The 12,737-nt window shown below is 37.2% G+C and overlaps 1 protein-coding gene across 1 annotated transcript in view; it reads right to left on the reverse strand.

Moving 5' to 3' along the window:
- The window catches only part of PCCA (propionyl-CoA carboxylase subunit alpha), a 348,368-nt gene that overhangs the window by 190,955 nt on the left and 144,676 nt on the right, over window positions 1-12,737 (reverse strand). Inside the window, exons 10-12 of the mRNA XM_084880267.1 lie at window positions 12,584-12,686; window positions 9,394-9,488; window positions 6,706-6,856 (exon numbers count right to left, since the gene is read on the reverse strand). Coding sequence (XP_084736393.1) covers window positions 6,706-6,856; window positions 9,394-9,488; window positions 12,584-12,686 — 349 coding nt within the window. The remainder of the gene's footprint in view (window positions 1-6,705; window positions 6,857-9,393; window positions 9,489-12,583; window positions 12,687-12,737) is intronic.

Below are 12,737 nucleotides of genomic sequence, written 5' to 3' on the forward strand. Positions count from 1 at the left end.
AAACTGACAACAAGCATATAGGCTATTCTGATACATAAATTTTGATCAGACTAAGAAAAATAACCTGTCAATTGAACAAAGTATTTTATTTATACACCAAACCTGGTGACTTTCTCGGTGTTATGTATCTTTAAGGAGAAACTCTATTACATCAAATTCTGAAACCTAGGGTCCTTATGGCATTGATTAAATTTAGTTTTAAATCCTAGCTCTAGAAATCATCCCACCACCACCACCACCACCACCACCACCACCACCACCTCTCTCTACATACACACCCATTCCACCTGCAGACACCTAGCCTTTCTCTTGGATAATAAACAGTCCTCAAGGTAGCAGAAGACAGTAGCCTGGACCTGACTAAGGTCCACACAGTGTGTATCCCTGGCAAGCTGAAGATTACATCTTGACCTAAGTTAGAAGTTATGTTTCAGTTCCTAAGCCCTAAGGTGGAATGACCTCCTCATTACTTTCTCATGAAACCAGACAGAGGGACACCAGAACAGACCTCAGAGCTGTCTTCTAAACCTGAAGAAATGATTCATTACCCTTACCTCACCTCCACCAATCAGCTTCCAGCAAACCCCAATCACTAACCCACAGTATTTTGTGATTTTGCCCCGTATAACTGCAACCTATACGCCACTGGGGAGTTGAGGCTTCTGAGCATTAGCTTCCTGCTCTCCTGGATGGCACCATTCATCAATAAAATAGCCAATCTTTCTCCACTGCAATTCTCAGTGTCTAGTGTTTGGCTCGGCTAGTGCCCGGAGGATGAACTCTTTCTGTTCTCTAACAATTTTGCTCTTAAGGAAATCTAGCAAAACATACTTCTCACATTTCTGTTACCAGAAAAAAAAAGTTTTAGTTCTGATTCCAGAAAAAGTGACAGTTCAATCGGGAAATTTTGAGGAGGTGAGGAGGGAAATTATAGCGCTCCAGTTTCAAACTGAAACACTAATTAGCAATAACATATATCTTATAAGATAAAGAACTTGGTGAATGTGCCTTAAGCATTATAATTTAAAGTGAGTAGCAATATTTGAAAGAGATGATCTAGTAAAAGAAATTTTGAAATTTTAAACGACATCAGAAAGAAGTCTTTGAAATATGTAAGAATGGCTTTTTACACACTATGAAATCCTAGATTCTTCTCTCATGCCTCCATTCAGTTACAGCCTCTGCCACCAAATAACCCCCAGCACACAAATACATTCTAAAAATGCCAAAATTCATTTGTTTGATAACTGAAAGGATTATTGTCACTAAAAGTAAATACAAAAAGAAAAATAAATATCATTTAACATTAACTAGGAGACACAAATATATCAAAGTGTGATAATAAATACTTTAGAATTTAGTACTGGCAGATCTCATACGATGAAATTCTTCAATTTAAATTTTTTCCTGAAATTTATTTATAATCTTTTTTGACGATATACAACGTAATTTCCTACTAAGCCATCCAAGATACAATACCTAAATGAAATTGACTGAATGAATAGAATTATTTGTTATAAAGATCAACTTTGGGTTGGTCCTATATAAAAACAACCATGAGGCAAACTTATTGAAAAAACTTATGGGCTGACATAAATGAGCGAGAAACAATTTTTTTTTAAAGCCACAAGAACATAGTAACAAAATGCCCTAAAAAAGGACACTGGTTATTAATTCAATAAGTTCTGATACAGTACCCAAACTAAACAAATTTAGTACCTCTTATGTCTGGAATAAAATACAAATGTTTTGTCACTTCAAATTGCCTTCAGATTCATATTACAAGCTATTATTCTCATTATGGCATAATAAAGTCTCCATTTTAATCAAAAACATGATTTCACAGCTAATTATCTAATTAGATAATTTAGTTATAAAGAAATACTTTTAATCAAAATTAAATTAATTTCAAAAAGTGCAAAATTCTGTAACTTCTCATGACATGCACAACAGAATATAGGCTAAATAAGGAATTCCAAAAGGAAGTATCATAAGTTTTAACCACTACTGAGTTAATACCTATATAAACTCTATAAATATTTATATTATGCTCAAAATGCACCTATATAATTTCTACCATAGTAAATTAAAAAATCATTTTCATTATTTGATAGTTATACTTTATAATTACAATAGGATAATGTTTTTCGTTTTGTACACATAACATAGATTAAAATGCTTGAGATAGTCATATGAAAATGGAGGACTGGTACTCAACCTTCATTCTAAACTCCTTCTAGGATACTCCCTTATTCTACAGAAGATAATAGGATAAAAACTCTATTCCCAGACTCCCTTGCAGCTAAGGTTCTCAGAGCAACTGGAGGAGATTTTGGATGTGTCAATCTAACTTATATGCATGAGATTTGGAAGGGGAAAGTAAGGCAGCAGTGAGGCACAGGCCATCATTCTGCGGATTTCCCACTGGCAAGAATAGGTGTGAGTTTAGGAGTTTTTTGAAACCGTATTCCAACATGCACTTACTAGTATTTGTTGTCTTGTTTGTTGTTGGTTTGGGGTGAGGGGTGTTAAGACTCAGGGCACACATTTATCTAATCCACAGGTATAATGTACCTCTAAATGCATCCTCTTGGGACTTGTGCTCACAATTACTTGGGCCTAGGTAGCATTTAGGGATGGGCGTCTTTTAAAAAATATTTTCAAAACACTAAGAATATAGGAAGAAATTATCAGCCAAAATTCAACAGGGAGACATAAGTCCAATACTCATTACCATTTTTACTTATAAGCATTTAACATTCCAGGAAAACACAACTACATATCTAAGCTATATTTCTGGTAGCATCGAGAAATTAAATGTACAACTAAACCACAAAGACCAGGGAGAGGATGTTGATATATCATCCTCACTTTAAGTTGAGGCCATGAAGGAATGCAACCTCAGGGTGAGTGAACTGGAATAAAACAAACCATTCTCTAGAACTGCAGCTGGCCTTAGTGTGCCCTCAGGAGTCCAAGGAACTTCACACTTAGAATACTGTACCCACAAATTACTACCGTTCACAGGCATGTGGCCGAAAAATTGAAAAATCTCTACATGAAAAAATACATCATTCTAGTTTTCAACTTGTTATTAAGAACAATTTTTAAATAATTAGTATACAGTTAAAGATGAGAAGGCACACAAGGAACCAGACATCACGACCAAGAAGCAGCACAGACAACAGTTCCCACATAGTCATTAGGCTTCAGATTCTGAAATGAGCAGACACACACTACAAAACAACAAGTAAACTATGTTCAAAGAAATAAAAGCTAAGTTTAAAAATTTGGTGAGAAGATGAAAAGAGATAAGTTTGAATCTTTTTTTTTTTAAATGTATTTTATTGATTTTTTACAGAGAGGAGGAGAGAGGGATAGAGAGCTAGAAATGTCGATGAGAGAGAAACATCGACCAGCTGCTTCCTGCATACCCCCTGCCGGGGATGTGCCCGCAATCAATGTACATGCCCCTGACCAGAATCGAACCTGGGACCTTTCAGTACGCAGACCTACGCTCTACCACTGAGCCAAACCGGTTTCGGCTGAATCATTTTTAAAGAACCAAATAAAAATTCTAGAACTGAAATATGAACAAATAAAATTAGAAATTAAATGGATAGTTAAGTACAGCTCAAGAGATAGTAAAAAAAGATAGGTTAGAAGAAAATGTCCAAAAAAAGATGGAAGATATCAAAGAGAGAGTAAGAAACACAAAAGATACATTAAGGTCTAACATAAAGTTTTTAATATATAAAAGTTTTCTAAATGACTGGAATCAATAAGGAAGGAAAAGAGATTATGTCAAAAGTGATAATGGCAGAGAATTTTCCAAAAATATTGAAAGATATTAATCCATAGACTCAAGAAAGTCAATAAATTCCAAATACATATGTGCATTTATCAAAGAAAAACTTAAAGTCTTAAGAAGAAAGAGAAGTTCATAAATGCCATTAAAATATAAAAGTAACTAGAGGACTGGTGCACAAAATTCATGCACAGGTAGGGTTCCTAGGCCTTGATGGCGATCAGGGCCGATCTGTGGCATAACTGGCAGGGCGATGGGCGGGGGAGGGGGGGGGAGGAGCCCAACTTGGCTGGCCTGGGGGCAGCTCCTGCATTGTGTCCACCCGCTGCTGGTCAATGCATGTCATAGCGACTGCTTGTTCTGCCATTCAGTCAATTTGCATATTAGGCTTTTATTATATAGGATTATCTCCAAAGAAGTAGTTGGTAGAATTAGGGCTGAAGTCCCACCAGATATAACCAAAGACAGAAGAAGAATATCTTCAGTGAGTTGATACAAAATACTGACAAATTAATTCCCAGAGTAAAAACAGCTTTTATGTATAAAGATAAAGTCACTAGCTGTCAACAAAGAATTTATCACAAGCAAACCTGTAAAATAAGGAATATATTGGTCTCTGTCCCTGGTTCCTGCTAATATTTGGTCTTTAATCCTGGTTCCTGACATGGAGTTTCTTATAATTTCTTGATTGAGCAGAGAACCTTCAGTGCTAATGGGATAATTCTTGAGCTCCTGAATGGAGGTTGATCTCTAAAAAAACTAAGCCAAGATTAAAAGCTTTCAATTTTCCATCCCACATTGATCCTCCAGAGAAAAGGAAAAGGGTTGGAAAATGAGTTAATAATCAATTATGCCTAAGTGATGAAGCCTCCATAAAAATACTGGGTTGAGGAATGCATCCATGGCCAGAGGATGGTACGTACGTACACACACACACACACACACACACACACACACACACGTATAAATTTCATGCACCAGGCCTCTAGTAAATATATAGGACCTGATACAGAGTTCCATCTTAATAGTCACATAGCATACATAATTAGGTTCTGTCTGACTGGTAAAATAATTCTTGGTATCAGAAATCCTTATATACAGTATAGGCACCTAATTTTTACAAAAAGTAACTTTGGAGCACAAAGGGTAGGTAGTTATTATTTTTTAAATAAATGAAATTTATACCTTTTTTGTTACATCAGCAAAAATATATATTTTTTGCTGTGCGGCAAAATTTTGGTAATTAGATTATATGTACTACTAGATTTTAAAAAATTAAAAAAAAAAGGTTGAAAATCCCTGCTATAGATCATATGTGTTTTATCTTTAAAAACTTTTTGTTAAATATAACATACAAAGAGAAAAGTGTATACAACACATGTATGTACAGCTCAATGAATTACTGACACATGTGGTTTTGAATTATGTACTGGATTAAGTAGTGTCTCCTGCAAATGTTTGTCTGCTCAGAACCTATGAATGTGACCTTATCTGGAAATAGGGTCTTGGCAGATGTAATGAAGTTAGAATGAAGTCATACTGGATTCGAGTGGGGCCTAAATCAATGACTAGTGTCCTTATTTAAAAAAAAAAGGGGGGGGGGGTCTTTGGACATAGAAACACAAGGGATAATGCCATGTGATGATTGGAGTTATGCTGCCAACAAGGCAAGGAATGCCAAAGTTTGTTGGCAGCTACCAAAAGCTAGGAGAGAAGCAGAGAACAGATTCTTCCTGAGAGCTCCCAGGAAGAAACCAACACTTTGATTTCAGACTTCTGGCCTCCCGAAACTTGAGAAAGTATATTTCTATTGTTTCAGCCACCCTGTTTCTGATACTTTGTTACTAGAGCCCTAGCAAACTAATACAAACTGCAAAAAAACTGGAAACAAATACCCACAAGCAAAAGAAGTAAAAGAGATAAATAGTAGCATTTTCTTCAAAGGAGTATCACTTGGGTGTTACATAAAACGAGTTTGATTCTCCCAAGCATAATATTGAGAAAAGAAGCCAGGTACAAAAAAATTATGTAATATATGATCCCACTGATTTAAAGTTAAAAAAAGAAAAGAAAGAAAGAAACAGGCAAAATTTCTTAAACTACTTAGGTGTGTACATTTCAAAGGAAGAACTACAGAGAAATGCAGGGAGGTATTTAGAATAAGGTCAGAATGGTACACAGCTCTAGGAAAGGAGAAGTAGGAAGAGCTGAGAAGGGGGAGGAAGGGATGGAAGCAAGGCCAAAGTGCTGACAATTTCATACTTCTAGACCCATATAATGCTCACATGGATTTTTATTTATAATAATTTGTTTAACTATTTGTTTGTGTTTTAGACACCTTTCTCTATGTTTTTATAGTTCACAATTTAAATAAAAGAAAAAGGAAAGTGTAAAGAAAAATCAAGTCAGAAGGAAGTAGTATATCCCTAAAGTCAACAGCTGCAGGGGCAGCCACTCGAATTCTCAACCTTGTAACTGGCAGAAATGGCTGTTCTGGAAGCCAGGTTGGTGGTGTAGTTCTGAGAGTCATTTCTAGAAGCTCATTCTAGGTGCCCTTTTTTCATTAATCCCTTCCAAAGATGTGTAAGTACTTAATCCCTTTCTATTTATCATATCTAGAGTAGTTCATTGAGAGAGGTTCAATAAAAAAAATTTTTTTTAAGTAGAATTTCCCATATGAAGTATTAACAGTAACAAAACAGAAGGCTAGATCCTGGCCACCAAATTAACTTGACACTGTCCATCATTCCTAACAGATGTCTTAGCAAAGCATAAAAATTAAGTCTTTAACATTTTCTGAAGTTGAATTTTAACTTTTATAAAATTCAAAAAGGGGTAAGCAAGGAAGGTTTAAGTATAGAGGCATGGAAAGGAATAAGAAACTGAGTTTTTGTTACCTGGAGTCTGGTATTCATTTCCAAGAAATAAAAATTCTTCTTTGAGTCCACAAGGAACTCTACAGTTCCAGCAGAAGAATACTTGACTGCTTTGGCAAGAGCTACAGCTTGCTCTCCCATTGCTCTCCGAGTCTCAGAATCCAGAAAAATGCTGCAAGTACAGAAAGAGTGAAATGTTTTAAACAAAAATAAAGTTATCTTTTGTGTACATTATATAAAAAAAGTCCTTAAAATTTACACAGATCTGATCATCTGTATCAATTTAAGATTTCATATGATATGCTTCACATATACTTATACTAGAAGCCTGGTGCATGAAATTCATGCATGGGGGGAGGGACGCAGGAAGTCCAGCCTGCACCCTCTCCAATCTGGGACTCTTCAGGGGCTGACTGTCAGTTTAGGCCCAATCCCTGTCAGACATCCCTCTGACAATCCAGGACTTCTGGCTCCTAACCACTCGCCTGCCTGCTTGCCTGATTGCCCCTAACCACTCCCCTGCCAGCCTGATTAACATCTAACTGCTCCCCAGCTGGCCTGATTGCCCCCAACTGCTGTCCCCTGCCAGTCTGATCTCACCCCCAATTGCCTCCCCTCCGGCCTGACCTTGCCCCCAACTGCCCTCCCCTGCCAGCCAATTTGGTTCTGATTGATCGGTTTCTGTGCCAGTCAGCATCAAAAGCTCCGCCTCCTAGGCAGCCATTGGCTCCTCACACCTCACCCAGATTTGGTTCTGATTAATTGGTTTGTATGCCAGTCAATGTATCTGGGCCTATCAACAGGGCGTAATCACAAAGGCAGGGCTAATCAACAGCCCTGGTGGAGGCCTGAAGAGAAATGGAGGCACGGCTGCTAGCCAGGCCCAGAGAGAGAGAGAGGCAAGTGCTGATCAATGGCTGCCACAGAGGCTATAGATCAGACCCTGATTCTCTCTTTAGGCCTCTCTCTGTGCCTGATTCACAGCCACTTCATCAGTCAGTGCTGGGTCACCATGCCTGCAGCCAGAGCAGTCAGCACTGCAGGTCATCATGGCAACCAGTGCTGACTGCAGGACTGACTTCCAGTTGGTTGAGCCTCCGTAAGGGTGTCTCCAGCCTGATCATCCCCTAACCACTCCCCTGCCAGCCTGATCGACACCTAACTGCTCCCTGGCCAGCCCTATTGCCCCTAATTGCCCTCCCCTGCTTGCCTGGGCACCTCTAATTGCCCTCCCCTGCCAGACTCATCACCCCTAACTGTCCTCTCCTGCAGGCCTGGTCACCACCAACTGCCTTCCCCTGCAGGCCTGGTTGCCCCCAACTGCCCACCCCTACAGGCCTGGCCCTGCCAAACTTCCCTCTCCTGCTGGCCTAGTCTCCTCCAACTGCCCTCCTCTGCTGGTCCAGTCACCCCTAACTGCCCTCCCTGCTGGCCTGATAGCCCACAACTGCCCTCTCTGCAGGCCTGGTCCCCTCCCTACTACCCTTCCCTTCAGGACTGGTACCCCCTGCAGGTCTGGCCCTCCCCAAATACCCTCCTCTGCAGTCCTGGTGGTCCCCCCAACTGTCCCCCTACTGACCTGGTCACCCCCAATTGTCCTCCTCTGCTGGCCTGGTCACCCCTAACTTCCCACATCTGTTTTCCCCTGCAGGCCATCATCTTGTGGCAGTCATCTCATGTCCACATGGGGGCAGCCATCTTTGACCACATGGGGGTGGCCATCTTGGCATGACGGTCAATTGCATATTACTCTTTTATTAGATATGATTGGTCAAATAGTCACAGAGCACAGAATCAAGGGGAGGGAACATTGATGCCCTCAATTCCTCAACAAGAGAAGTAGCAAAGGATTTGGGACTCTATTTTAAAATACCATATTTTAACAACTAATATAATTAAAGTAGAATTTGATTTTTACCATTACTCTGTGATTAAAAATTCGTTCATATTCATCCTACTCTTTTCAGAAACTATACACCCTTTATATCAAGTCACACTGACTAGGCTGATCAAAGCCACAATTGGCTATATTCCTTAGAGCCTGGTTATTAAAAATGGCAATGGACACTAACTAAAGTAACACCAGAATATATAGAAATACCAACCTGGCACCAAATTGAAAATGAAGTTCCATGAAAGGTGGCTTGGAAAAGTGTCCAAAGTAGTTCTGATAAATTATGAAATTTCTAAGAACCATGCCCAGGAGCCTTTTCATGGTAGGATAAATTCAAGAAATTCTGGATCAACCTAATTTTTTTTTTTATCCCTTTGATAGATACAATTTTTTGGTGATTTGTTTGTTTTTTAATTAAATTTATTGGGGTGACATTGCTTTGCGAAACCATACAGGTTTCAAGTGTACAACTTAATAAAATATCAACTTTGTGACACCATCATCAACAGGAGAGCCTACAAGGCATGTACCCCAGAAATTCCACATGCCCAGAAATACCCATAGGGTCTATATTACCTATAAGCCTGTGGGCATCACAGCTGGTTATCCAACCAACTTCCATCTCTAATAAAGCCCCAATTTATATTTCAAGTCTCTTACTTTCATGCACTGAAGTACTGAGAAAGATCAAGTGGCAAAGTCTTAATTATAAAAATATAGTTTTTGCTATGACTACTAAAGCAAGTTTAGCCAATAAAATGAAAAGGAAATATATAAAAGCAGACTATTACAAATACTCATGGAGAGAGACTTACCTTGGTGCTTCTTCCACCACTTTCTGATTCCTTCGTTGAATTGAGCACTCTCTTTCATTGAGCCACAAAGCATTCCCATGTTTATCACCTAAAACCTGAAAAGGCAATGCCATCTGAAAAAATATAGAGCCGTACCCATAGAGCATGTGTCCGTCCCGCTAACATTTTGTCCATGCAACACCCTTTAGTTTTTAATACTCAAATCTCATAGAACATATTCATTCCTCTTTTAGTTAATGTTAATAGAGAAAACTTTATATTTATAACCCCAAAACTCAAAACATTTTAATCAAAAACACTTGAAATAAAAACTCTCATATTACATTTTGAAAGCAGTGGGTAAACTATTAGCATCAATTATACAAATTTTGTGAAAGACATCGAGTGTCAATAAGGGGATAGATATTCTAAATGTCCTCGTGCTTAGGAGACCCATGAGTGTTGTTACAAACATCTGTTGTTGTTAACAGGATTAACTGTCTATTAATCAGGAAATGCTTTTCTATTTATACCCAATACAAGTCCATTATTTATATATGGATGCTTTTATTGTGTTTTATTTCTGGTATAGGAAACTAGTAAATGGTCTGGGGTTAATATATAGCATATAATGATTTTTCCCATCCTATATAATGAAAGTGTAGTATGCAAATTGTCCCCTCGACAGGGAGTTCTCGTGGGAGTTTGACCAGGGGGCAGGGCCACCTTGGGAAAGGGAGGGAGTACCCGGCCAGCTACTGCCAGCCACTAGGGACCCTACCAATGCATGAATTTCATGCACTGGGCCTCTAGTTTGCAATAATGGAAAATAAGCTGGGATATCAGATAAAACAGTATACCTGGGGAAATTTTAATTCCTGACAACAATGAAAAAAATTAATAAAAACATGCTCCAAATACTGCAAAGGACATACTTGTACTTAAAAAAAAAAAAAAAAAAAAAAAAAAAATCTCTGTTTAATAGAAATTTAAATTTAACATGTATCTTATCAGCTAAATTTGGCAACCCTAAAACAGACTCTTTGTTAATGTTTTTGCATAGAATGTTTGATTTTCATGATTGGGATAATCTCTTTTCAGAATTAAAGAGGAAATGCTTATTACTGAATTCATATATTAAACAGAAGTAAAAGCTATTCTTTTTTTTACAAACCAAAATTATTTACAAACCAAAAAACAAGGCACCAATTTTAGTTCTAAACAGCTATGTAATCTCCCTGAATAAGTCATTAAGTTTCCTCATGCATTATAAATAGCAGCTAATATAATCTTAATATTTTATATGGATAATGAAAAATAAAACAAAAAAGCAGATCATCTTTATAACAGATACAGTAAACTATAAAATAAAATCTATCTAAACCTCAAGAATGATTTCAAACAAAAGGAAAACACTGTAGTAATAAAATACCACAAGGTGGAATTTTATTTCTATGGTTCTAAAAGATAGTTGCAATAAGTACATCTAAAATTACCACAAGAACCTCTTTAAGAAGTCTCTCAGCTTTAATTGCTGGTTCTCAGTTTTTACTATCTTGGTGAATGGTGGTATTTTATTGCAGTGTGTATCCTTTTCTCATCACTATATGCTGGATGAGTAGGTGTCACAGGCTGTCTTTAAATTCAGAGGTTCTCCCACCAGAAGAACTGCCCTTAAGGGACTATATACAAGAGGCCTCAGCCAGACCTGGACCAAGTCTGTAGACAAGATCCTGGTCTTGGAAGGAAAGTGGGTATATTCTGCTTATGGAAAGGACACGATCATTGGGTGTAAGAGAATAAATTGTGGTAGCTAATATCCAAAGATGGCCCACAACACAAATCACAGTATTCACATCCTGCACTATCCCATATGGCAATGTTCTAGGCAAACAACTAACTTGAAAAGTGTCACAAAAATGATCTGTCCAGAAGACACACACAATACATATAACCGGCAAAAGACTCAAATAAAAAAGATAAATAGTTCTAACCATTTAGTAATTTTTAAAAATCTAATTTAAAGGGGGGAGAGGCAAGTATGAGACTTGAGCAGTAACTTCACAAAATAAGATATCCACCTGGTCATACACTTATAACAAGGTGCTCAATATCAGTCATTATCAGGAAAATGCAAATTAAAACAGACTGCTACATGTCTGACAAAATGGCTAAATATCTAAAAATTTGAGAATACCAAGTGTTAGAAAGGATAGCAGCAATGGAAACTTTCATACTGTATATTGCTGTGGAGTATATGTTAGGACAACCACAGTATCTACTAGAACTAAGCATAACCTTACCATGTAATCCAACAATACCTCTCTTTAGTATATCCAAAGAAGAATGTATATGTCCATAAAAAAACATAGCATTTTATTCATAATATTAAAAAACTAGAAAAAACATGATATACCAATATGAAAATGGGTAAATTACAGGTTATTCAAACAATAGTATAGCACAGAGCAATTTTTAAAAAATGAATGATAAAATAGCCTCATGAAAGAATCTCAAAGAATGATGATGTGCAAAAGAAGCCAGGCATAACCAAGTATGTATTGCCTGATTCCATTTATATAAAGTTTAAGAACAAACAAAAATAATCTATGGTATGAGATGTTAGAATACCTATTACTTTTGGCAATCAGGAGTGGGATTGTCTTCTTTTTCTTCTATGTTTAATTAAAAAAAAAAAACATTTTGTTTTTGCAACCAACTCTTACAACCACTTTAACAGTTCCAATAAAATCTTAATTGAAGTAGCAAATTTGATTCCCTCATCTCTATACAACTAACTCCTACTAGAATGCCTACTATCACAGTGAGCCACATAGACATCTGGTCAACTGAAATGATACAAAAGTCTAGGTCAGGCACTTTTCTTTTTAAAATGCCCTAAAATGGCCCAATCTCAGACATTCAAATGAGTCTCTAAGTGTAATACATTTGCCTGCCCAGAGATCTTGGGACAGCTTCTTTCTGGAGCTGGGCTTTTATATCATTCCGCATTCTGACATTTTGGCACTTTGACAAAAGCATACCAGATTCCAAAGGTAGATTATCAATTTATGTACTTTATTTCATACTTATTCCAACAAAGCAGAACAATTCACAATCATTCTAACTGGAAGAAATGATATGTTTCTAATAGGAATAAATTACATATTTAAAGTCATAATAATTAGAAATTATCTTAAAATGTACCAACCTGAATTTCTATATGACGAGGGTTATCAATAAATTTTTCTATTAGTAGCCTATCATCACCAAAACTAGAAGCAGCTTCTTGAGATGAAAACCTAAAGCCATCCCTGTAAAGGAAAACAGAATAGTCAAGCACACAAACAAAAAAATATAGCCCT

This window comes from Pipistrellus hanaki (assembly GCF_964339955.1).
Source record: "Pipistrellus hanaki genome assembly, chromosome: 3".
In the NCBI taxonomy this organism is placed as follows: domain Eukaryota; kingdom Metazoa; phylum Chordata; class Mammalia; order Chiroptera; family Vespertilionidae; genus Pipistrellus; species Pipistrellus hanaki.